This window comes from Chiloscyllium plagiosum, unplaced genomic scaffold, assembly GCF_037043375.1.
Source record: "Chiloscyllium plagiosum isolate Xiang-an unplaced genomic scaffold, Cpla_swu_hap1 HiC_scaffold_24, whole genome shotgun sequence".
In the NCBI taxonomy this organism is placed as follows: Eukaryota; Metazoa; Chordata; class Chondrichthyes; order Orectolobiformes; family Hemiscylliidae; genus Chiloscyllium; species Chiloscyllium plagiosum.
Genome location: NW_028270162.1, coordinates 20745871 through 20773498, shown reverse-complemented (window position 1 = coordinate 20773498; position 27628 = coordinate 20745871). Strand labels below are relative to the sequence as shown.

The 27628-nt window shown below is 39.5% G+C and overlaps 1 protein-coding gene across 2 annotated transcripts in view; it reads right to left on the bottom strand.

Moving 5' to 3' along the window:
- LOC122562601 (P2X purinoceptor 2-like) overlaps positions 1-27628 on the bottom strand; it is a 75416-nt gene that overhangs the window by 35003 nt on the left and 12785 nt on the right. For both annotated transcript variants that reach the window (XM_043715580.2, XM_043715575.2), the window contains exons 4-8: positions 22478-22553; positions 16516-16609; positions 14903-14983; positions 10382-10523; positions 284-420 (exon numbers count right to left, since the gene is read on the bottom strand). In XM_043715580.2, the coding sequence (XP_043571515.1) occupies positions 284-420; positions 10382-10523; positions 14903-14983; positions 16516-16609; positions 22478-22553 (530 nt within the window). The remainder of the gene's footprint in view (positions 1-283; positions 421-10381; positions 10524-14902; positions 14984-16515; positions 16610-22477; positions 22554-27628) is intronic.

Sequence of the window (27628 nt, the reverse complement as noted above, 5' to 3'; positions counted from 1 at the left end):
TGAAACATCTTCCAGTCTTAACAAAAAAATACAGAATACCAACCTGAAAAATTAACCCTACCATGCGCTCTCTTTATAATCTAGTGGCTTTTTTGAATTAATTTAGTATCAATTAGCCACTGCTTCTCAATTGACTTTGTTTTTTCTTTCAGTTTATTGTAACCTTAGTGATGCCCTCCAATATACATGTTAAGCTTCTTAATCTTAAAGATAAATAATAATTCTTAATGTAGCAAAACAAGAGTATATCAACAGATAAGAACACACATCCAGAAGCACTGACCTGAAATTATATCCTAAGGAAGAGGTAGTACCTTGGGAAATAGAATCAAGTCTTCTAAAGGAATATTGAGGGTTACATTCTGAAGCTGCCTTATCCAAGTCACAGATCCAGTTTATAATTATTCCCAGGATTCCTCCCTGTATTATAAGGAAACAAACAAAGGATTACAATCAATGTACTACTGGACACAAAATACAGCCCCCTCATTTTATTCTGATGACCAAATACTCCATGTGACCCATGTGTTTTGTGCTGTTTGAACCCAGAGGGCATGAGTGGAACTTAACTGGAGAATAGGATGTTGGGAATTTAAAAATTCAGGAATACTCTGGACTTTTGCTTGATAATTTCTGGTGACTGGTGATATCTATATAGAATTTTCCTTAGAAGGTCATAATGAATATATTAACACCATGAATCAAATAGATTACATTTTGCCCATTTAGGAACTGACGTGAATGACCTTTTGTCATCCCACTCTTTCTTATATTTGTAAGATGGGGGAAGTATTGAAGGATAAATGAATGTTCAAATTCAACAATATTTTAAAGAAGATGCAACTCTATCCATTCAATAAACTGATGATTAAAGTAGCACAAGGCCCCTGTGTTAATCTGATAATGAGGGACCTAGTGAGAATTAATAGCTGATTAGGAATACACTGATCAGAGTCGAGTGTGTGGTGCTGGAAAAGCACAGCAGGTCAGGCAGCATCACGTCAGGCCAGGCAGTAAGATACCTATTTGCTGCTTTACTATAGTAACAAAAACAGGAAGGCAGATTGTTATCTAAATGACAGTAATTTGGGAAAGAGACGATGCAATGAGACCTGGGTGTCCCTGTACATCAGTCACTGTAAATAAACAGGCAGGTGCAGCAGGTGATGAAGAAAGCAAACAATATGTTGGCCTTCATAGTGAGAAGATTCAAATACAGGAGCTGGGACATTTTGCTGAAATTATACAAGTTCTTGATGAAAACACACCTGAAGTATTGTGTGCAGTTTTGGTCTCTTTATCTGAGGAAGGATGATCTAGCATGGAAAGACTGCAGTGAAGGTTTATGAGACTAATTCCTGAATTGGCAGGACTGATGCAGGAAGATAGGCCGAACTGATCCAGTCTATCTTCACTGGAGTTTAGAAGAGTGAGGATGGATGTCATAGAATATAAACGTCTAACAGGACAAATACAGGCAGGAGATTCCCAATGATCAGGGAGTCCAAAATCAGGGGTCACAGTTTAAGAATACAGAGTTGGCAATCTAGGAGTGAGATGCGGAGAAATGTATTAACCTAGAGTGTGGTGAGCCTTTGCCACAGAAAGTGGATGAAACAAAAACAAGAAAAAGAGATAAATTTCGCTCTTAGGGCTAAAGGGATCAAAGATATAGGGAATAAAAAGGAACATGATTTGGAATTGGATGATCAGCCATGATCATACTAAATGGTAGAGCAGGTTTGAAGGGCTGAATGGCCTAATTCTACTCCTTGTTTCCAAGCTTCTATGAGCATTGTTTCTAAACCAGAAAGAGATGACACTCATATGAAGACACAGGACCAAATGCTGGTATGGGTTCTCAATTTACTGCTTGGTAAAATCAATTCCATTAAGCTGACACTGTTTCTAATGTTGAACAGTATCACCTTCATTTTCTTTGAAGTTCTCTTAAAATTCTTCGTGAGCCTAAATGGAGCTGAAACATTGTGAGCAGAGCCCCACCCAAAATGCTCTGTATTGACCTAACACTGATTTCGGAGGTTAACATTATATGCATAAGGAAGGTGTGACTCCAGCATGATAAGCATCTGACACTGGAAGGTTACTAATTGGAGGCGAGAGTGCTGGTTCACAAAAAGAATGAGGCTCCTGTAAAACGGGTGAAGAGAAAGGTTGACACAGAGGGAATTGGAGACGCAGAAATAGGAGGACTAGCTTGAGTTAAAGATAAACTACAAATTTCTCCTGTTCTCTCTTCTATCCTAACCTCTCATTCAACTTTTACCAAAAATCACTCAACTTACAATTATCTAGCATCTTTAACATCGCAAATTGTCTGGGTCAACCTCAAACTGCTGTGAAGGAGAGAGAAATGAAGGAATGAGGTTTGTAATGGAACTGAAGACAATGTCATTTGTGACTTGAAGAGCCAGTTTGTTACTATGACAGCGTGAATACCTGATTGGAGGGTTTTTTAAAAATAAAAATTTCTGAGAAAGGTAGTCACAGGTTTGGGAGGTGAAAAGGTATTCAAGGACTTGACAGGAAATTGAGTTTGGAAATGGCATAATTTTGCAAGGCAGAAGAGGTTAAATGGTATTGCTTTAAGGGAAGAGTTGGAGAGAACAGATTCCAAGGAGAGGGGGACACCATTGAGGAGAGATACCTATTGACCAATATCTGTTAAAAATGATTAGAAAGGGAAACTGAACAGACGTTTAGTGGGAATACGATTTAAAGAGCAGAATATAGACTTCTAGGTTCAGATGAAGTGAGAGGGACTGGAGAGAAGCTATAGAAATCCCTAAGTGGAGATTTGGAGGAAGCGGCATAAGCGGCCTGGTGGCTCAGAGGTTAGCACTGGTGCCTCACAGCGCCAGGGACCCAGGTTCAATTCCAGCCTCGGGTGATTGTCTGTGTAGAGTTTGCACATTCTCCCCATGTCTGCATGGGTTTCCTCTAGGTGCTCTGGTTTCCTCTCACAATCCAAAGATGTGCAGATTAGGTGAATTGGTCATACTAAATTGCCCATAGTGTTCGGTGCATTAGTCGGCGGGAAATGGGTCTGGGTGGATTACTCTTCGGAGGGTTGGTGTGGACTGTGGGCCAACTGGCCTGTTTCCACACTGTAGGGATTCTATGGCAAGAGAGGTGGATGAAACAAAGGATAGCTGTTCAGGTAGTTTCATTCTTCTTGACAAAGTTGTCCATGAGCTCACAACAATTGAGTTGGGAGTGAGGATGGAGGAGACAATGAGAGGGTTTACTTTGATGGTTATGACAAAAGTAATTCTGAGGTTTTCCTTATATTCCAAGATCAGTAGATGGAAACAGAGTTAATGTTTCGAGTCCAGTATGAATTCTTCTTCAGTTCAGAAATCTTTCTTTCCCATACCCCCACTCTCCTTCGTCTCTTCCCCACATTCACTCCCAATTCTCCTCTCTCTCAACCAATTTTGACACTGGCTGCCAAAGGAGGGCTTTGCAAGATCTGCTGGGTAGTGTTTGCCAGTGTCATATCCAATGTGTTAGAGGCATACAGCATGGAAACAGATGCTTTGGTCCAACTAGTCCATGCCAAATATGATTCCAAAATAAACTAGTGCCACCTGCCTGCTCCTACCTCAGATCCCTCCAAACCTTCCCTATTCATATACTTATCCAAATGTCTTTTAAACATTGTAATTATGCCTGCATCCATCACTTCCTTAGGAAGTTTATTCCAGTGTGAACCATCCTCTGTGTAAACAATTTGCCCCTTGTCTTTTTAAAATCTTCCTCTCCTTTCACCTTAAAAATGTGCCTCTTAGTCTTGAAATCCATCATCCTCAGGAAAAGACATCTACCATTAACCCTATCTACACCGCTCATGACTTTATAAACTTCTTTAAGGTCATCTCTCAACCTCCTACGCACCAGTGAAAAAAGTTATAGTTAACTTCAAATGCCAGCTCATTCTCAATTTTTGCAAACAACTCTTTATTCTAAATTTGCTGATAAGGTTGCTTTGAAATATGCAGTCTTGTTCTACAGCATGTACAACAAACACCACCGCCTACAGATTCGCCTCCAGGACCCAAACCATTTAGGATTGGAGCTTTACCCCCAAGTCTTCATCGTTACTGGATTAAAATGGTCACTGAAATGGTCACTGAACTCCCCATCCTAAAGGAACAGTGGGTATACCTATACCACATAGACTGCAGTGATTCAAGAAGGCAGGTCACCATTTTTTCAAGGTACTTACAGGGTTTATTTTAGCATAATCACAAATTAACTAATAGTCTAAATTACCACACCCCATCAAGTGTATTGTTCCCTTTACTCAATGAATGCTGAATCTTAATTTCTCAAATTTATTTTGCAAATTTGTGGGCAAATAACTACACTGTATGACTCAACTGCTTTGATCAGCTGACACTCCTTTCCCACTTTTGTAGTTCCCTGCTGCGCTTGGAATTGGTCTGGTTCTACTCGTTTTTCAGCTTCAGCTATAGTCTTGTTCCTTGCCAGTGATTCACTCTCCTGGGCTTCTCTGCCACTTCTGCATCTAATGGTGGCATCCAGCTTCTCATTCATCTTTCTGCACCATAGCTGATTAAGCGCCTATCCTTGATGTCTATTCCCACAGCCGTTAAATAACGTTTGGATCCTAGTGCCAGACCTGCCTTTGAATCTGGACAATAAAACTGTATTCACCTCCTATGTCAACTTTATTACCCTTACTTTGGACCCTCTCATATTGTCTCCTCGCTATTCTCTTTACAACATTGCGATGCCTAAATAATTAAGCTTTCATTGTGTCCATTCAGTTGCATGTTTCCACTGCCATTCTGCACCCAAACTTATTACTTCAATTTTTTTTTTCTTTTCTAATCATTTTTACTTCCTTGCTTTCTCTTTATCTTTCCTTAAGTGTCTCCTTCTTGTCATCACACCTTCTTTCAATTCTCCGATCTTAGATGCTCCAAATGTACTCCTGATCATCACAATTTTCTTACTATCCCAAGTGTAAATTCCTTAGATAGTCTTATAGTTTCTCCTCATGCCTTTCATGGTTTTCTCTAAAGAGCCCAGCAAGGCATTTGTCTCTACTTTCTCATGTGCAGCAACTACTCCTTCCCAAATCCTTCACTGATCTCACTATCCAGCAGGCTGACTGACAGCTGATCTTGCTACTCTCCTGTTCAACTCGTCCTATGAAGTGTTGATCCTCCCAATAAATCAGCCATCGCCAGGCTGTTCTATATCTCCTTCAACAATGTTCATTCACTTGTGAATAAGATTTTTGCCATCCATGAATACACTCTGATTGACTGAAATCATGGCCTTTGCCTGGGATCTGACTGAGAATTGATGATAATGTCAGCCTCAATATACATCTGCTTGCACCACTTACCTTGTCCCATTGTGTCAACAACAGATAAAGCAATCTCTTAGCATTTATCTTTATTGCTTACCGTTTGCATCACCCTTGTCCTCCTAATCCTACTTCCTGCTCCTGAAAAGACTCTCAAACCACTCACAAAATTCCTTTCAAAATCTCAACCATTTAACTTTTTGTCCTTCATTCTCCACAACATTTCTGCAGTTAGCTCAGCCTTGTTCTCACCTGTACCTTCGATGTCCTAGTTCTCAAAGAAAACCAGTCATTCTTTCTTCCCTTGACTAATTCCCCTGGTCTGGCCCTTATCTTCACTTCTTTAAATCCTAACAGACTGATTTACCATTCAACACCAGGTCAGACTGGAACACGTAAAAGTGCTATCCGGCCCAGTGAATCAGAACAAAATATTTTGGGTGCTGGAAATCTGAAACAAGCAGGAGAAACTCAACAGCTCTAGCAGCATCTGTGATAAGTTAATGTTTTGTCACAATCTTTAGCCAGAAATGCTGAGCGAATGATGTATCTTGACTTCCAACTGTAGACTGCAACATCACATAAAGTAGTCCTCAGCCAATTTAATTCACTCCATGTAATATCACGGAAGGACTGAAAGCACTAGATACTGCAAAGTCTAAGGGCCCTGACAACATTCTGCAATACTACTGAGGGCTTGTGCTCCAGAAATTGTCACTCCCCTAACCAAGTATTTCCAGTACAGTTACAACACTAGCATCTACCCAATGATATGGAAAATTGTCCAGGTATGTCCTGTATACAAAAGGCAGAACAAATACAACCTGAACAACTTCCATCCCATCAATCTACTCTTGTCTGTCAGTAAAGTGATAGAAGGTATGATCAACAGTGTTATCAAGCAGCACCTACTCAGCAATAACCTGCTCAGTGATGCCCAGTTTGGGTTCCACCAGGACCACTGAGCTCCTGCCCTCATCACAGCCTTGGTTCAAACATGGACAAAAGAGCTGCATTCCAGGGGTGAGGTGCGAGTGACAGCCCTTGATATCAAGGCTGCATTCGACTGAGTGTGGCATCAAGGAGCCCTAGCAAAACTGGAGTCAGGGGAAATTGAGGGTAAACTCTCACAGGTTGGAGTCATAGCCCCTTCCTGCCACATAGGAAGATGGTCATGGTTGTTCAAAATCAGTCATCTCAGCTCCAGGACATCGCTGCAGGAATACCTCAGGTTAGTGTCCTATGCCCAACTATCTTCAGCTGCTTCATTAATGACCTTCCCTCCATCATAAAGTCAAAAGTGGGGTTGTTCACCAATGAGTGCACAATATTCAGCACCATTTACGAATTCTCACATACTGAAGCCGTCCATGGACAAATGCAGCAAGAACTGGACAATATCCAAGTTTGGGAAGTCTGGTTGCAAATTACATTTTCAAGACACAGGTGCAAGGCATTGGCTATCTCCATCTAATATTGTCCCTTGGCACTCAGTAGTATTGTAACATCATTGAATCCCCTACTATAAAATCCCTGGGCATTACCATTAAGTATAAACCCAACTGGTCTAGCCATATAAATACTGTGACTATAAGATCAGGTCAGAAGCTAGGAATTCGGTGTTGAGTAATTCACTTCCTGACTCCCCAAAGCCAGTCCCCAAAGGAGTGTGATGGAATACCTCCCACTTGCCCGGATGGGTGTAGCTCCAACAACTCTGGAGGAGCTTGACATAATCCAGGACAAAGCAGCCTGTTTGATTGGCTCTGCATCCACAAACATCCACTACTCCCACCACAACGCTCAGTAGTAGCAGTGTGTACTGTCAACAGGATGCACTGCAGAAATTCTTCATTAGACAACACCTTTAAAACACACAAGCCCATTAATCTAGAAAGACAAAGGCAGCAGATGTAAGAGAACACCATCACCTTCAAGTTCCCCTCCAAGCCGCTCACCATCCTGAGTTGGAAATTTATTGCCGTTTTTTCACTGTTGTTGAATTAAAATTCTGAAATTGTCTCCTTTATGGCACTGTGGGCCTACCTACAGCACAGGAACCTCACTGGTTCAAGAAGTTAGCTCACCACCACCTTCTCAAGGCCAACTAGGGATATGCAATCAGCCCAGCCTGTGAAGCACACATCCCATGACCAAATTAATAATAAAATATACCAATGTCCACAGATTCAGGATCTAGTTAAGAAGAAACTAACTGGCTCAGAAATCCCTGATATTGCCAAAAAAAACTTGTTTCCAAGGATCAGCCATCATGATGGACATTCATGACAATAAATGTCCTCCAGTTTATATTTCATGCAGCTACCTGAGTTAGCAGCAAAGAGTTCCCCTGCAAACAAAAAACAGGAGATTAAGAGCCCGTCAGATAAAGTAACAGACCAACTATTGCATTTAGAAGGAATAACAGGAAGGACTGTGTACATTATTGATCTCTTTTTTAGGGAAAAATGTAAACAGTTCAGAAAAATTCAAAAAACTGAAAAGGGTAGGGGGTTTTTATGAGGTAAGGTTGGACAGGCTGGACTTATATCGATTGGAGTTTAGAAGAGTTAGAGGTGACTTAATTGAAACATATAAGATCCTTAGGAGTTTCTAGATAGAGTGCATGTGGAAAGGTGGTTCGTTTTGTCGGAGAATCTGGATCAAAATACTGAGTTGCACCTTTAAGGCAGAGATAAGACTTTATTTCCCCTTCAGAGGTTAATAGTCTGTGGAATTCTCTTCCTTAAAAGTGGTGGAGGCAGAGTCTTTGCATATTTTTAAGGCAGACAAATATTTTGATAAACATAGGACTGAAAGGTTATTCAGAGAGATGGGAAAGTGAAGTGATCAGTCATGATTTTATTGAATGGCAGAGCTTCAATCATATTACAGGATTATTGTCTGTGTAGCAGTATCTCCATTGCGAAAACCAATAATTCTGCTTTGGAAGAGCAAGGTTTGAAATACACTGTACTGCTCTTGAATTATCGTTGTTTTATCATCTAACATCATTATCAAATCTGCAGTATCAATTTGTTCACCACACTACATTGCTGTTTGAACAAGTTTAGTTAAAAATTTCTTAACAAGCTGAAGTGGATTGCACAACTCATTCATTTTCTACTCATCTCCATCTTTTCACACCCTTTGCTGGTTTCTGTTTTCTGAATTTTCTTCAATGATGATAGGACTGTTTTGCATTGCAGATTTCATAGTGAGTTATAAGTTCTTCAATCCCTCTTCAGATCTCTGGATCTGGCCAGCACATTGCTGACAGAGTCCTTCCTATATACCTTGCAGTGCTTAAGTGTCCCCATTTCCAAGATACCATACAACGCTGCATTATTTTCTTCGACTAAACATTAAATTATGTTAAATAATAATGCTGTACCTCTGCATTGCTTACAAAGAATCTTCCCACCCTTTATAGTCACAATGCTGCTTCCTCTGCCTTCCACAGGTAAAATGGAACTTACTGATCTTCTCTATGAAGGAGATTTCCCTCATTCGTATTAGCAAAATGGTCAATTTCCCACCATTCACACAATACACATCCTCTCTACAATTTTCCAAGCAATGTTTTGTGATTACTGCCCTTAATATATCTTCCGAACAAAAATGATTGATCGCCCATTCTTATCATAGCCATAAAAGGTTTATTTCTCCTTCTATTTGAATAGTTTTCCTTTATCTTTTAAAAAAACACTTTTGTTATATTAACTCTGCTTCACAGCATTGCTGATACTGCCACTCAGTAGAACTTAAGCTTGTGAATTTAGATTTTGCAATGTACTCCTGCCTCTTTGTATGTGCTCACTATGACAATGATCCTTATTGTGAAAGGTTATAAATCACACAGGTTATAGTCCAGCAGGTTTAATTGAAGCTAGTGTGACTATAACCTGGTGTTGTGTGATTTTTAACTTTGTGCACCCCAGTCCAACATCAGCATGTCACACTCTGTGAAGTGTGACTAGCTTTTTAAACTCTTATTAGTTCACATTAGTTCACACTACCAGCTAATGGCTGGGATAGAATTCTGCCACCAATCCTCATTTCTCCATTCGATCTAAGTGCCTATTTGGTTAACAGTGGTAGAAAATAAACCACTAATGAATCTTAACAAGGGGAGACACTTTTCTTAACAACAGTTAGTTTATAACTAGGTACAGTAATGTTGACTAGTTTGGCCTCATAATTGAGAATACATTTGTTACCATCTGGATCTTGAGCTGGACTCCTCTCTACCACACCTAATGCTGTATGACATTATTAGATTGGATAGAAATTAACATAGTCTCCAATATTAATCCTTTCAGAGCCCTTACCTTATACAACAGTGCTCCCATGTACTTCTAAGTGCAAGGTCACAGGTTTGGAAAGTGCTGTTTCAGAGAATTCAGAGTCTCTGATTTATGAACATCCAACCTGTGAATATGCATACTTATGAACATGATCTGATATAGGGTGTAATTTTGAAAGATCTGACATACAAATGTTTCTTGTACTTACAAACAGCTATTTTATATTGTACTGCATTGTGTTCTGACAGACTCGAGATCAGAACCCATTTACAACCTACAGGACACTGCCTGCATTACTCCATTGTTTGTCTAGATTGTGGAAGAGCTCTCCTAATTTTGGCACAGGTTCCCAGATGTCAATGAGGAAGACTCTGCAAGGTTGACTGGCAACATGTGCATTTGTCATTTCTTGTGCCTAAGTTGATGCTGCATTCACATTCCTGTTGCAGTTTGATACAACCAAGTGACTCACTTGGCCATTTCAGAAGCTATTTAAGACGCCACCATATTGTTGCAGATTGTCAGCCAGACTGGGTAGGGATAAAACATTCCCTTTCCTAATGGACATCAGTCAACCAGACTGGTCTTACTATAACCTTGGTAATTTCATGATCATCATTACAGAAGAGTTTTTCATTCTGCCCAAAGTATGTGAGTTCACAGAGAAAAGCATTACATTGGTTTATACTACAATGAACATAAATTGCTGTACCGTTTGGCTGAGTTCATCAAACGTTGCTCCTGCTTTTTCAATAATGAAGCTCAATGGAAAAATGGGACAATAAAGGTCAGTCCCTTCATCAAAACTACAGTTTCTCAAATAAGTTGGGTCTCTGCTTTTCTGAATGTTTCCTCTGGGAATAAAACGTCAAAAATAATAAAGAATAAATAACAATCAGATCTTCAGTAATGCTTGAAGTAACAATATCCCAATAGCAATTTAAAGGATTTAAGTCTGCTCAATAAATTCTCAATATTAGGCCTGCCTAAGTTTATATTCATGAAAAATACAACCAATACATTTTTGTCTTCATTTAACACATTTTAATTTATTCATTTCTTTATTTTAATAACCATCATTCCTGGTCTTTAAAAATTGAACTTTATAAATTATTGAAAAGAATTACGTTGTGAATTCTTAATTCACAATCTGATTCTAACTGCAGTTTGTATAATGGTGTTCCTTCTTTAATGTCTTGGGACATGCAGTCTACAGGATATGCAAATCATTGAAAGACACTGTCTCATTTGCTCTTACAGGAGCTTTAATTATGAAAATCACGATCGTTTCTTCCAATACGTGAAGCGTTAGTAACCACAGGGAGAAGCAACCACATTATAAAACTGGGAACAAGGTGAGATCACCTCCTGAACCCTTTAAAAAGCTGACAACTTCTTTTTAAATTTTGGCCCTCATTTTAAATGGTACCTTAAAAGGGTAGTCTATCCCTAAGATCTATTTTTGGAAACTACCTTCGTCACTGTTGTATCTCAAAAGTTTTACTTTGAACTCTATTTTTCCCTATATCAAAGCTCCCCTTCCTCTCAGATCCTTAAATGAGATATCATTGCAACTGCATGTTTCTCTTACCAGAACTCTATTTACATTTTCTCCAGGCTCACAGTGCTAAAAACAGTCCTGATCAATGTGCATATATTTACACAGGATGAAAGAGAGGGACAAAGGCAGAGATATGATAGACTGTAAGGAAATTTTAGATTTGAAATAATTTTTTTTAATCTCTTGTCATGGTGGAGGACAAGGTCTAAATATCAGTGGAACAAGAAAAATAAATCAAACTGAAAAATATGATAATGTAACTTATAAATAGTAATGAAAAATGCCAGGACTGGAGATAGACAAATCTCATGGAGACGGTTTTCAGAGTATTAAAAGCAATAGCTGAGGAAATTGCAGAAGTGTCTGTCATCATTTCTCAGTGAAATTTTAAATGCTCCTCTGTTATGTAAGAAGAAAATCTTGTATAGATCTGTCATCGTAACTTTGAAAGCATAGATTACTGAAAGCTAAAGTGCTGGAATGAAAAGCAACTTTTATGAAGCTAATGGAATGTGAGCATTTACATCAAGTAATTATGTGGGAAAGTAACATTTCAAGTTTACAAAGCCTTGGTCAAAAACATTAGGCATAATGTGTTTGGACAGCAAACCTCAACGATGGAACATAGAGGGATAATAAGAGGTTTTGAAGTATTATATTTTGATGATGGACTACATTAGCTTGACTGGTACTCCCTTGAGCTTAGATGATTATATTGAGCTCTTCAAATAAGAAGTAAATTTGTTGTTTAACTTTTTGGGAAATGTGATTTAAGTCATTTAGGGTCAATGGAAATTTAAGTTCCCACCTCTAGAATGTTGTGGATATGTGGTTGTAGGGGTGGCACAGTAGCTCTTTAGGTAGCACTGCTGCCTCACAGCACCAAGGACCCAGGTTCAATACCACCCTCTGGTGAATGTTTGTGTGGAGTTTACATGTTCTCCCTGTGTCTGTGTGGACTTCCTCCGGGTGCTCTGGTTTTCTCCCATGGTCCAGAGATGTGCCAGTTAGTTGGATTGGCCGTACTAAATTGCCCATAGTGTCCAGGTATGTGCAGGCTGGGTGGATTAGGTGAAAAGTACAGGGTTACAAGGATAGATTAGGGGGTGGAGCTGGATGGAATGCTCTTTGGAGGGCCGGGCTGAATGGCCTGTTTCCACACTCGAGGAATTCCATTCTATGCCATAACCTAACTGAGTGATAGAAAAGATTCAACAACTGAATGGCCTACTCCTGTTCCTGCATTTATCTGGCACCAAACCAATTCAGCCAACCAACCCACATCCTTACTCACTGACACTGGCTTCCAGTCTTTCAATAACCGAAGTTTAAAATTCTCCCCTTCAGGCAACAAGCTCCTTTCGTGATCTTTTCATCCCCTATACACAATCCTCAAGCACCATGTTCCTGATTTTGGCTATTTTTTTGTGCCCCCTCTTCCTCCCCACCATTATTTGGGTTGGTTTATATTTTTGTTAATGGAACTATCTGGGATGTTTTTCTAATTTAAATGTAATACATAAATGTAAGCGATTGTTCTTATACAAGATGCTATGACAGGACTTTCAAAGTAGACGTTGTCACATCTCTTGTCATATGATGTTGCCTATAACACAGCACACACTGTTTCAGTAACATCGTGTAAGCCATTCATGTTTATACAGTCCCTTAAATTACTACTATTTTCTCCTCTGACTGAAAGCTATAATATTTAAAATGACTGTTTAAGCAACAGGGAAAGTAAAACAAATAAATGACCATTTCCCTATAACATGGTTTTGCAAACATTAAGTTTTGTAAGACCAAAAGTAATGAGATCGAAAATGTAGGTAAAACTTTGGTACAGTGGAAGGAGTTACTGTTTGTGAGACTGTTTTGTTTAGCCTACAGAAACTGGTGAGTGTTCAAGGCTTTAACTAGACGAACACATATATAAACGTCTGATGCCTTTTTTAAAAGGTTTTAGAATGTAATGATGGGCACTAGTTTAAACTGATAAAGGCTAATATTCATATTGCATTACATTTTTAACTTAACTAGTCAAACCACTTAAAAAAATCTACAGACAATGGTTGAATGGTATTTCTAAACTTGAGACCTAAATTAAACAGAATAAAGATGGCAGGGTATGTGATGTGTTGCATGTGGGTGCTGGTGAAAGCCGAGTCTGAAATACAACAACCTCATTTACAGTAAGCATTTGCAGCTCAAGGGATATCGAATCCAAATTGATGACGTGGAGTCTGACCTTTAGACATTGTATTGTTTTGGGGAGGGGGAAGAGAAGTTACCTGACCATTTTGTTCCAGGAAGTCGAACTACCTTCTTGGGCTGGCTACCTCAGATTCGATCTGTGGTCAGGGACAGGAAAGTGCAACTAGAGGTGATGCATGTCTGGGCATTCAGAAGGTGGGGGTGGAGAAACCTCTGCCTTGCAATTGTTCGACAGGTTCAAGTCTCTTGCAAACTGAGGATGAGAGCAGAAGCTGCCGGAAAGATGAGCAAAATAGCTCTAGTTTATGTGCAAGATGGAGGTGGTGGGTAGAGTGGAACAGAATGTAACTGGAGTAGAGAACATATACTATTCTCTGCAGCAGAGAGCCTGAATCCTGAGACTGTGTTTCCTGCCCAGTGTCAACATTACAGACATCTTCTCAGGTCTGGAGAAGAACCTGGAGTAGGAGGCAAGGATCCAAGCCATTTAGAGTTGCACCAAGATCACAAGTGGGTCCAATAAAGAGGTTCTGCTGTTAATAGCTAGGGACTAAACAATAAAAAGATCGAAGAGAGATTATTCTGAAAATTGCAATCAGAAGGAAATATGAGGGGGAGCAAAGCAATATATAGTCGGTTCTGCTTTAATGCATGATTGAAGAATTTAGACTGTGAACTTTCCTGACCTGTATTGGCTATAATGTGATTCAGGCCCCATTAGTTTTAATGGTGCAGCTATTGTACCATTTTCTTATAAAGCTAGATCGCACGAGAACAGAACTATCATGTTATGTCAGAACCAACTGTACATGTTGATTGTTGGTGCTCAAAGTAATGTTTCCAATATTTAGTAACATGTAATTTGGACAAGTGCAAGTCCCGCTGCTCACTACTTCTGCTGTTTGAGGTGGGGCCAATAAAAATGTATCTTGCAGCTGTGAGGTTTATACATATATGAACCCTCAGTGAAGTATTTTATGCATATACATGTCTGGAATACACATAGCTAAACTTCTGTGATATCCCAAATAAGAACATACATCAAGAATTTCCTGAGGGATTCTCCCAATTGTCCAATGTTATTCTCAATGGAAAATCAGCAGGAAATCTGGATTGACCTATAATATAGGTTTCTTATTCATTTCCTGGAAAAGTTACAGCAGATAATGACAGAACCCTGGAGAAAATTCCTGGTGACATTCGTCACTAATGACCAAAATACAACTTGAGATCGTATCTCACAAGATTTGTCTAATTCTTATTGAGATTAACCTGGTAATGTATATAGTTCTCAATGACACCCCATAAATATCTAATGCTGAATATCTTTGCTACCTCTATGGTTAGTAAACAGGAAATGTAAAAAAGAAATGTGTATTGACAAAAGAAATGTGTCAAGTGAAACCACATAAAATCTGCTAAGGCAATGATACACTTTATGATAAGAACTCCACCTACTTTGTAAACCCAAACCTGGGGAAGTGAATACTGTTTTTGATCAATATGGTGAAATTCTGCACCATTTTCAATACAGAGTCCCTGTGAAAAAATAGAGAAAACATGCTCTTAGGACACTGAAATATATGGAAACAACTAGACATTCATATGCTCCCATAGCAACTAGGTCAGGTAATTAGTGAGAAAACATTGCTCAGGGGAAAATAAACTAACTTCAGTTAACAGCTAAGTTAGCACATGAAACCTTAAAATCAGTTTGGCATAGCTGTAGTGACTCCTTTTAAACTCAATGCAACTTACCAGGGGTTTGGGGTCAATCCTGATATTCCATCAGAACGGAAAATACACTTCTACACTTTCATAGAGCATTAGCTTGAGATAAAGACCAACATTCTACAGGCCTACTTCATTTTTGTCTATGTGTTTTAGTTTTTAGTAAGTTGTGTATAAGGAGACCTATACTCCTCAACAATTCCTATTTTCACTCCATTAAGAAAACCTTTGGAATTTTTCTTCTTGCATTGAGAGAAGATAATCATGCATACTTCCATAATAAGTTCTTAAGACAGTAGGCTATAGTTTTACCTATTCACTTAGTTATTTAGACTATGTAACTTTGTTACTTCCTGCCTTCATTTGTGCAATTTCTGTGTTTCCTAAATAAGTGCAATCTTGCATAGAATTGTTCCCTTTCCAGAGATCTCAAAATTGTTGCTGCCTCCAGAAAGCTCAGAACTCCAATGACTGCTGCACTACCAGATGTCTCTCTCAAATCAAAATTGCTTAAACCCCCTGCTGAGCACTGAGTTTTGAGGAAGAATGGGATAGGAAACTCAAGATTAGTGTGGCTATGTTACGACATGGGGTAAACCCCTCTGCTAATTTAAACTCGACATACAGAGAAGCTCACCTCGCATCATAATCTATTAAATTTCGAGAAGTAAAGAACCATCCCAGTTTTCACTATTTAAAGTATAATTCAACAATTTTATTTTTTAAGTCCGACACAGAACATTAAAACAACAGCTATTTACAACTCCTTTCTCTTAAACCTACCTTTTACCTTCCATTCTACAAAATTGGTCCGATAAATTCCCTCTTACATTAACAGCAAAATCTATTTCAAAACCAGTTATCATCTTCAGCTGTCAAATATTCTCTAGGTCGGCTTCGGTGTTCTGCTGCACTAGTTTCTTATGGACATGTGCCTTTCAGAGAGTTAGCCGGCTGGCCTTAAGTAGGTGCTTGGTTGGCTGCTCTTGGCTGTTCTCCCCCTAACGGTTCAAAATGTTGGATTTTATACCCCAAAACATTGGATCATTTCATTGGTTTGATGCCATCCCAAACAGTAAAATTCAAATTCAATTGGGTTTTGGTATCTGGGCATAATTTAAACTGATTGGCCAAATTTGAATTTGTTTTTGTTGCATGGCAACACAACTCCAGCTATTTGTTTCAACCAAACGTTACATTTTAAAATTGTTCAGCACTCTTTGTAACGCACTCCCTCACTCTTTGTAACTCACCAAGTTACTGTGTTTGACCATTTAAACAGTGTGCCACCTACACCTGTGACCAATAACAAACAGAAGCCAACTAACTTTTTGTGCTACCTTATTGATAGTCCATTCTCCACTGGACACCAAGCATAAATCTCACAGGTCTTTATCGAATCATGATATGTTACACATCTCCCAGTTTTCACTCCTGCACAGGAAAAGCATTGTTAACAATATCAATCATAACCCAGGTTTCTAAATTAATCCCTTTTAGTAAGGTGTTGGTTATTCAAACTCATTTGCTAAAGTAATATTAGAAGAAGAAATTGATTGTTTCAGTTGGGATAAAACCATTCTGTTTCCTAACATGCCTTACATTCAAAGAACTGACATCAGCTTTGACAAATTGGAATAGGGATTCCTGGGAATATATCAATACTTTCAAAAGGATATGCTGAAGGTGGCATTATATGCAGGCAGCGCCTAAATAAAAAAAACAACAAAGATTTGCAATGATATAGCATATTTAACATACAAAAACCCCAAGATACTTCACATAAGCATTTGATGCTACTGCTCCTTTAACAAGGTTATGTTGTCCTTGGCTTTTTTTTTAACAGAGGTTGTAAAAAACACAGACTCTGAAAAATCTAAGTTGAAGGGTTTTAGGACCAGTTTAGTTATAGCTAACAAATACTGCCTCAGGCAGAAGGCTTTCAAGTTTTAAAGTAATAACCATTTGTAAGACTGGTATGATTACCTGTGATTCGAAAAAGATCAATGCTAGGGTTAGGGAATATTTTGAAGAGCTATATCGGTCAGAGGGGAACAAACACAATACAATGGGAATGCAGTCCTTCTTTGAAACTCTGGACCACCCCAATGTGAGTAAGGAATGCACCTCTAACAGTACAGGAATTTCAGGAAGCAATAAGACATCTCCAAGGTGGCAAAGCACCAGGGCCAGATGGATTCCCAACTGAATTTTATAAGGAATTCATAAACATATCAGTGGAACCACTTCTGGGGATGTACAAATACTCTTATACACAGGCTCTTCTGCCATCTACCCTTAGGGAAGCTAATACCTCTCTCATTTTAAAGAAAGGGAAGGACCCCGAAGAATGTACTTCATACAGACCAATCTCACTACGGAATGTAGATTTCAAAATTTTATCAAAGATGTTGGATCTGAGTTTGGAAAAGGTTTTGCCCCACATTATAAAAGAAGACCAAATAGGTTTTATTAAGGGCCGCAGTTCCTCTAACAACCTTAGGAGAGTACTGAGAACAATACAAGTATGTCAGCAAAGATTGATTCCTGGATTGGTGGTCTCCTTAGATGCTGAAAAAGCCTTTGATTGGATAGAATGGCCGTATCTATTTGAGGTTCTAGAGTGTTTTGGTTTGAGGGGATCCTTTGCCAGACGGGTAGCAGTAACAGTATTAAGTCAAATAATTTTAATAGTCTACAGGGGTGCCCTTTATCATCACTGCTATTTATCTTGGCGATTGAACCATTAGCCGAAACTATTAGAAAAGATTCTGAAATAATAGCGTCAAAGGTGGGAATGGGGGAACATTAGATTACCCTGTATGCTGATGACGTCTTTTTATTCTTAGCCAAACCAAAGAAGTCTATTCCCCGGCTGATCCAAACAATTAATTCATATTGTAGTTTTTCAGGTTATAGGATCAATTTCACAAAATCGGAAGTCATGCCGGTAGGGGGCTTAGTGGAGATGCCTAACTTGAAGGATAAAATGCAATTCCTATTTAGGTGGTCACCAAAAGGTTTTCTGTATTTGGGAATTTTTATTACCCCTTCCTTCCACCTGTGATATAAGACTAACTTTGTACAATTACTAGAGAGGATAAAACAGGACTTGCAGCGATGGGAGGGGTTACCGTTAACATGGCTGGGCCGAATAGCTCTGATTAAGATGAACGTCCTTCCCTGACTGCTATATCCCATGAGAATGCTACATTACTGTTATCTAGACAAGTATTACAGAAGATTAATGGTTGGCTAGGGTCCTTTATTTGGTGCCATAGACGTCCTATAATTAAATTCACTAAATTACAGCTTTCGCAAGCTGAGGGAGGGATGGATCTTCCGGATTTGAAGAAATATCAAATAAGTGCTTTGTTAACATATGTTGGTGACTGGGTACGGGGTAATTCAGAATCGATATGGCTTGATTTTGAAGCCTCACAGTCGAAATGTCCTCTAATTAATTTATTATTTATGGACAAGATGAAATCCGTGACCCAGCAATGCAATGGTCCAATTATCTTTAATACGTGAAAGCCTGGAGCATAATGAGGCAAGACGAGGGCAATTGGTTTAAGACTTTGCCATTTACCTCGTTGGTAGGAGCCCAATGATTTAAACCTGGAGCATGGACTCCAGCTTTAAGACATGGGAGAACAAAGGAATTCTATGTTTGGGAGATTTGTTCGAGGACTGATGTCATTCAGTCAGTTTAGTCAGAAATATGGATTATCCAATAAGGACCTTTTCCGATACTTCGAGACAAGGGACTATATACAGAGGAAGACCACACTTTGATTAGATTAGATTAGATTACTTACAGTGTGGAAACAGGCCCAACAAGCCCACACCGATCCTCCGAAGAGCAACCCACCCAGACCCATTACCCTACATTTACCCCTTCACACACTTCTGGCCCAATGTTATAAATTAGATGTGGAGAAAAGAGTACTCCGGTGTATGGGTACGCTTTCACTTAGTACTTTATATCATTTACAGAAAGGCCGTGCTTTGGGAGATATGGAAGGACTCTAAGATGTGAAACCGAGAGTTAGGAAGAAACATTTCACCGGAGATATGGGAAGATATCTGGGGGAATTTTAGGAAAAGTTCAGTATGTAACAGAGCACAGACTATGCAATTGAAGATCTTACACAGGCTTCAAATGGAACCAGAAAGGCTAACTAAGTTTAAGAGAGGAGTGTCACCAGAATGTCCCAAATGTAAAATTAACATAGGTACTCTCACACATTGTTACTGGTCATGTTGCAAGATCCAAAGATATTGGAGTGCTATAGTAAGGGAGTTAAAGGACATCCTGGGGACTGAAATTAACATGGATCCAGTAATTCTACTTTTGGGGCTGCCAAACTTGCACTCTCTGGGACAACATGGGAAGAGACTGTGTAAATCCTTGCCCAATGCGCAAGGAAGAACATTTTACTAAATTGGACTTCAGAAAAATCACCAAGTCTTTCAGGCTGGCATAAGCTGGTGATGGAGCATCTCCGGAGCAGGAGAATTGACATTTCAGGCATGAGCCTTTCTTCAGGAATCAGGCAGCATCCAAGGAGCAGGAGAATCGACATTTCGGGCATGAGCCCTTCTTCAAGATTCCTGAAGAAGGGCTCATGTCTGAAACGTCGATTCTCCTGCTCCTTGGATGCTGCCTGACCTGCTGCGCTTTTCCAACAACACATTTTCAGCTCTGATCTCCAGCATCTGCAGTCCTCACTTTCTCCGATGGAGCATCTCCCCCAAGATTACTTTACAAATACGGTGCACCACAAAGCAGAACAGTTTTCTAAGACGTGGCGGCCCTTTTTCAATTATATTGAAACTGACTTGTCGGCAATATTAGTCAGGGCCATGGTATAGCCGTGGGAACCTTTATGGGTGTCTGTGGGGTCCTGGGAGTAGGAGACTGGAAGGAAAAGAATATGGGTATTGTAGGGGCACTCCCAAGGATGGGAGCCTCAGTGTAGGTGTGATGAGTAAGACAGAACAAACTAGTAAGACATTATATAATTTAAGTAACTTGAATTTAATTTAAGCTAGTATTTATTTAATATGTTTGTAGTTTAGTTTTAGTTAAGTAGATAGGTTTGTTTTGTTAGAATAGTGGGTTGTCTGGTAATAATTGTACTATGTTATGGCCTTGTTCTTGGTACAGTTTTTTTCTGTTTTGATGGGTTTTTTTTAAATATACATAAATGTTTTATAAAAGATTTTTAAAAGCTTTTCAATAAAAATATTTATTTTTAAAAATGTGTACAATGAAAGGGGGGTGACTAGTTCTCCCAGTTCAGGTTTGTTTGGTTAGCAAGCAGTAGTGTTTTGGGGTTGCTAATCCACATGGAAGAACGTGTTCTATGCTACCATTTCTCTCTCTCTCCTGTACGACCCTGTGTTTGGTTTCACCTTTTGTGCCAAGGGGTATTTACGAGGATTATTGCAAGTATTGGGAACAACATCTTAAGTTGGATTTTCAGATAGGTTAGTATTTGGTATTCTGTTCTCTTTTGTTAGTGTTTCATTTAGTAATTTTGCAAATAAATTCTGTTTTGTTTAAAACTAAGTGTTTTGCCCAGCTGTATTTCTCCTGGAATATCTACATACACCTGCTTAAAACAACTAGCAAAGTCAGGGTCTGAGCTACTTTCTTGAAATGTTTTGAGGGGGTTTGGCCTGGTCCATAACAGGTAATATCAAGCAAAATTTGGCAGAGCCACAAAAAGAGATGTTAGGACAGTAGCTTAGTTAAAGAAGTAATCTTTGAGACATGTCTTAAAGGTGGAAAGATAGAGAAGCTGAGTAAAGGTTTAGTAAAGGAATCCATAGCTTTTGGTTTTGGCAACTCAAAGCATAGCCAACAATAGTCAGGTCATTAAAATAGGAGATGCACAAAAGGCCAGAATTAGAAAAGCATTGAGAATCTTGGAGAGTTGTCATGATTGGGAAAGTAATAGAGATAGAAAAGGGTGAAATGGAGTGATTTAAATAAAGATGAAAATTTTAAAATTGAAGTGCTGCTGAACCAGGAGCCAATGCAAGTTCAACAGCACCGGGTAGCAGATGAGCAAGGCTTGGTATGAAAACAGCTGAGTTCTGAGGTAAAACTTACAAAGTGAGACCACACAGGTGAGCTTTGGAATAAAGTAATCCAGAGTTACTTTGGTAATCCAGAGTTACCAAAGCAATAAAATGAGAAGGCTTCAGAAGCAGGGATGGTGTTGGGCAATGTTGGAAAAATGGTAATGTACAGAAATGGAACATCTAAGAATCAAAACTGGCATCAAAATTGTAAACTGTTCGATTCAGGATAAAAGTTGGAATTGGTGAACATGGAACAAAATTTGTGTTGGGGACCAAAGACAGTAGCTTTGGTCTTCCTAATATTTAATTGGGAAAATTTTGACTCATTCAGTACTGGATATCAGACAAACAATGTGATCACTTAGCAATGGAGGAGTCGTCAACAGAGGTGGTAGTGATGGAGTGTTATCAATGTAGATGTTGCAACTGTTTTTGGATGATATCATCCAGCAGTAATATAAATGGGAAATGAGATGCATTGAGGATACACAAATGTAATAGTTCAGCAGCAGGATGAGGAGCCAGCACAGGCAACCCTCTGGATATGACTGAATAAATAAGAATGGAACAAGACTTGTGAAGTCCCACATATTGCGGTGAATGAGGACAGGTGTTGGCAGAGGATTGTGGCCAACCTTGTTAAAAACAACAGCTAAGTTCAGAGGAAATTGGGGGATAGTTTGCAAGGGCCATAGTCATATAGAATTCTATTTGTGATGCTAATATAAACTGGTCCAGTCCTATGAAAGGATAGTACTTGATTGCAGCAGATCAAACTCTAGGAAAGAAGAGAACTGATTTAGAAGACTACAGTACATTATAGGGCCTGTGAGAGCAAAGGCAGCAATGTATTTGACAAGAACCTGAAGTCTTCTTTGAGAAGGGAGTTAGTTACCATAGATTTGTAGGGGAGGGGAACAATGCCGAAGGCAAGAGACTTTTTCAGAATCAAAGAATCATTCTTAAGTAAGGGATATTCCCAAGTCCACAAGGACAGCATTATCAGTCTGAGCATTCAACACTAAAGTTCCTGAAGCTTACAATATATGACATACAGCCCACTGAACAGATAATAATCTAATAATAATTACTGCCATCCACAATATAAAATGAAATGTTGATTGTGTAGCTCATTCCATCTTCAATTGACAACCTATCCTTACAGCCTTGCCCAAGCCCTCCTCAGACTATGCCATTCATGTTTACCATTTCCTAGTAATTCCATTTCTCCAGCCAGACAATCTGAGTCAGATGTGCATCTAGATCCAGGAACACTGTCATCCTAGAGAAGAATTTAATAGAGAAATGCTATTATTATTAAATAAAAAGCTTATTTTTATTTACAGAAGTAGTTTTTAATTTGGGAACTTGGTCATAAAATGTCATCAGTCACAATTTAACTATAATTCTTGGAATAACATTTGAATGTGTTAAGATTCTATAACACCCAATTACAAGAAAAGATATACAAGCAGTGACTGTTTGAAATAAAGATTGGAAGTACTAAAAATTAGAACAATGACACAAAAAAGGCAGGTTAATTTTGCATCTGGAATCCTTCATTAAAACTAATGAAACGGATAATTGACCATTCAAGGATTATGGACAAATATCTTCAGTGGCAGCATGTACTCTCCGGTTGGAGTGATGAGGAGAAAAGAGGGTTACAAGGTAGGGGAATGAGAAGCTATTTGGATAAGCAGGTACATAGGCTACACATGCACAGCACATAGGGTAAGAAGAGGCTGCAAATAAGACAGAAAGAGAATGCAAAGGAAATTTGGGGGTAATAGGAGGCTGCAAGTACAAGTGGGAGTGGGGGGGTTGGGCAGAAGAAGATTGCAAAAGGTGAAAGACCACTTTTATATCTGTCAATAAAGGAATATTCTTCTAAAATAGAGCCATGGAAAACCTGAAATCACTGTCATAGTCAGTTCCTTGACAATTAGTGTGCAATCTGTCTCAAGGCTGCCTATGCTCATGAACTAGTAAATGGGAAACATGCAAAGATTTTTTGTAATTAACGCTATGTTAACTGTTACATTTAAGTCTGGGGTGGAGATTGTGAATATTGTGCTTAAAATAGTCTTTTCAGGAAAGTATCTGATGTAAGCTGAATGTCTTAGCAAGCTATCTCAATAGTTAATCCCTGAGTGTCTACCAAGTTGTGTTTTATAACCTACAGGAGCAGATAATCAGGGTCACTAGCAGGGTGAGTTCGAAATAAATATTTCATTGCAGCAGAGAGATGGTTTTGGTTTTGTTTTCAAAAGGCCCCATGCTGTCAGAACTGGGAAGAAACTTCCAGGCCATCAGAGCTGGAAAGAAACAAAGAATTAGCCTGTATTTTTGCATCTCATGGAGAAAGAGACAGAGGCCTATCTGGTGAATCTACAGAAGGACACCAAAAAGAAATGTTGCCAGCTCATCAGTTATCAAAAGGAAGAAATTATAGAGTTAAGATAGGAGTGATGCTTCACTGGGGTTGAGTAAAGGATTTGGCCGAGGAAAAATAAGGAGATTTATTTTCCTTTTGCTGTTTAGGATAGGAATTTCCAAATTGATATATATAAACATTGACATATATGATTGCTTCATTTTATTCATTTGTGTGTTATCATTTAAAAAGACTGTTCATGAGGAAATGTGAGCCATCTCAAATACCAGCTGATGAGGAATGAATCAGGTGGCAGTTCCATCTGAGTGTCATGACATCATTTTACAAGAGGCTCCCAAAATTCTCATGGAAGGGCACCGACATAAAAGGAAACTACAGATTAAGATATTAAAACATTTTCATTGGCCAAGATTACATATCAATGTGGTAGATTTTGCCAGCCATGCCACTATTGTTAGATAATGGGGAAACCTCAAGTGTCAATTAAAGGTATACCTTTGATTCTGACACTAGCTTTCAAAGTGTGCGCTTAAAGCATTGTGTTGGACTCTTACCTAAGACCAGGAGTGGGAATCAGTCCCTGTTAACATGAATGGATGCTTTGACAAGATTTCCTGAGGTAGTACGTGTGGAAAATAACAGCAGAAATGATAGTGAAGAAGCTAGTCCTTTATTTTGCAAGATATGAATTACCAAAAAAAACAGATCAAGGTTCAAATTTTATGCCACAAATATTCAAATAAATGATGGATATTTGTGTGTAAAACTTTTTATTTATTCAACTGATGATTCATAATCTCATGGAACAATGGCATCAAACTTTGAGGACGATGAATTCAGTTCAGTGTCAGGAAAAGACACTGATTTTAAACTGATTTGGCAGGGGGATGGGACCCAAGGCAGATGTAAAGCCAGGAGTAAAGTCTAATCAGATGTAGAAGGAATGCTAGGACAGTACAGTTGGTGGAGAAGACAAGGGTGGGATAAGGCCATGTGGGAGGTCCAGAAAGCTAAATTTAATTTTTATTTTGTGGAACGTGGGCATCACTGGCTGGCTGGTATTTATTGTCCTTCCCTTGCTGCCCTGAGAAGGTGGAATGAGCTGCCTTCTTGAACCGCTGCAGTCCACCTGCTGGGTTGACCCACAATGCTCTTAGGGAGGGAATTCCAGCGAAAATTTTAACCCAGCGACAGTGAAGGAACGGTGATAACTCTACAAACCGGACAGTCTTCACTTGAACTTCAGGGGTATTAATATCCTGGGTGGAAAATTTGCTAGTGCTGTTCAGGTGGTTTTAAACTAGCTCAGCAGGGGGATGGGAACCTGTGGTGTAGTTCCAGTGCACAGGAGGATGTGAGTAGGGAGGACTGGGACAGGATTTCATGGTCACAGGAGTGTGCTGGCAGACAGCAAGCTGGTTTGAAGTGTGTCTACTTCAACGCCTGGAGTATCCAGAATAAGGTAGGTGAGCTTGCAGCATGGATAGTTACCTTGGACTTCGATGTTGTGGCCATTTCAGAAACATGGATAGAGCAGGGTCAGAAATGGATGTTGCAGGTTCTAGGGTTTAGACCTTTCATTCAGAACAGGAAAGGTAGTATAAGAGGGAGGGAGATGTGGCCTTGTTAGTCAAGAACACTATAACGGTGGCTGAAAGAACTTTTGACAAGTACTCGTCTAATGAGGTAGCGTGGGCTGAGGTTAGAAACAAGGGAGGAGAGGTCACACTGCTGGGAGTTTTTTTTATAGGCCTCCACAAAGTTTCAGCGATGTGGAGGAGAGGATCGGCAAAACGATTCTGGTAGGAATGAAAAGAACAGGGTGGTTATTATGGGGTTCTTTAACTTCCCCAACATTGACTGGAAATGCTATAATTCTAGTACATCAGTTTTTGTCCAATGTGTGCAGGAAGGTTTCCTGACACAGTATGTCGAAGGGCAGACAAGAGGGGAGGCCACACTGGATCTGGTACTTGATAATAAACCAGACCAGGTGTTTGATTTAGGGGTAGGTGAGCACTTTGAAGAGACGGACCATAATTTGGTTATGTTTAGTTTAGCAATGGAATGGGATTGGTACATGCCACAGGACAAGAGTTATAGATGGGGAAAGGGCAATTTTAATGTGATTAGGCAAGACTTAGGAGGCGTAGAATGGGGTAGCAAAATGTAGGGATGGGGACAATCGAAATGTGGAGCTGATTTAAGGAACAGATATTGCGTGTCCTTGGTAGGTATGTCCCTGTCAGGCAGGGAGGAAGTGATAAGGTAAGGGAACCGTGGTTTGCTAAAGAAATTGTATCTCCTATTAAGCAGAAGAGGGAGCTTTATGTGATGTTGAGATGAGATGAATCCGATGAAGAGAGTTACAGATTAGCTAGGAAGGATTTTAAGAGAGAGTTAAGAAGAGCAAGAAGGGGACACGAGCAGTCTTTAGCAGGTAGAATAAAGGAGAACCCTAAAGCTTTCTATAGGTATGTGAAGAATAAAAGGAAGACTAGGGTATGAATAGGGCCAGTCAAAGACAGAAGTAGGAAGTTGTGCGTGGACCCTGTGGAGATTGGAGAGGTGCTAAATAAATATTTCTCATCTGTTTTCACTCAGGAAAAGGAGGATATTGTCGAAGACTGAGATACAGGTTATTAGACTAGAAAGGATTGAGGTTAGTAAGGAGGAAGTGTTATCAATTCTAGGTGGTGTGAAAGTAGATAAGTCCCCTGGGCCAGATGGGATTTATCCAAGGATTCTCTTGGAAGCTAGGGAGGAGATGGCTGAGCCTTTAGCCTTGATCTTTGAGTCATCATTGTCTACAGGTTTAGTAGCAGAGGACTGGAGGATTGTAAATGTTGTGCCCTTGTTCAAGAAGGGCAGTAGAGACGACTCAGATAATTATAGACCAGTGAGCCTTATGTCTGTTATAGGAAAAGTTTTGGAAAGGATTATAAGAGATAGGATTTGAAATCATCTAGAAAGCAACAATTTGATTGGAGATAGTCAACATGGTTTTGTCAAGGGCGGGTCGTGCCTCACAAATGTCATTGAGTTTTTTGAGAAGGTGACCAAGTATGTGGATGAAGATAGAATCAGTTGATGTGCTGTACATGGACTTCAGTAAAGCCTTTGATAATGTTCCACATGGTAGGCTTTTGGACAAAATGCAGAGGCATAGGATTGAGAGTGATTTAGCAGTTTGGATTAGAAAGTGGCTTTCTGTAAGAAGGCAGTGAGTGGTGGTTGATGGAAAATATTCAGCCTGGAGTCCAGTTACTAGTGGTGTGTCACAAGGATCTGTTTTGGGACCATTGCTGTTATAAACGAGTTGGACGCGGGCATAGGTGGATGGGTTAGTAAGCGTGCAGATGACACTAAAGTCAGTGGAGTAGTGGACAGTTTGGAAGAATGTTACAGGTTGCAGGGGGACTTGGATAACCTGCAGATTTGGGCTGAGAGGTGGTAAATGGAGTTTAATGCAGATAAAAATAAAGTGATTCATTTTGGGAACAATAACAGGAAGGCAGAATACTAGGTCAATGGAAAGATTCTTGGTATGTGGATACGCAGAGGGATCTTGGTGTCCATGTACATAGGTCCCTGAAAGTTGCCACCCAGGTTGATAATGCTGTTAAGAAGACATACTGTGCGTTAGGTTTCATTCATAGAGGGATTGGGTTCTGGAGACATTATGGTCATGCTGCAACTGTACAAAACTCTAGTGTGGCCTCACTTGGAATGTTGTGTACAGTTCTGGTCGTCCCATTACAGGAAGGATGTGGAAGCATTGGAAAAGGTGCAGAGGAGATTTACCAGGATGTTGCCTGGTCTGGAGGGAAGGTCTTATGAGGAAAGACTGAGGTATTTAGGTCTGTTGTCTTTGGAGAGAAGAAGGCTAGGAGGGGATTTAATAGAGACATACAAGATGATCAAAGGATTAGTGAGAGTCTCTTTTTTAGGATGATGAC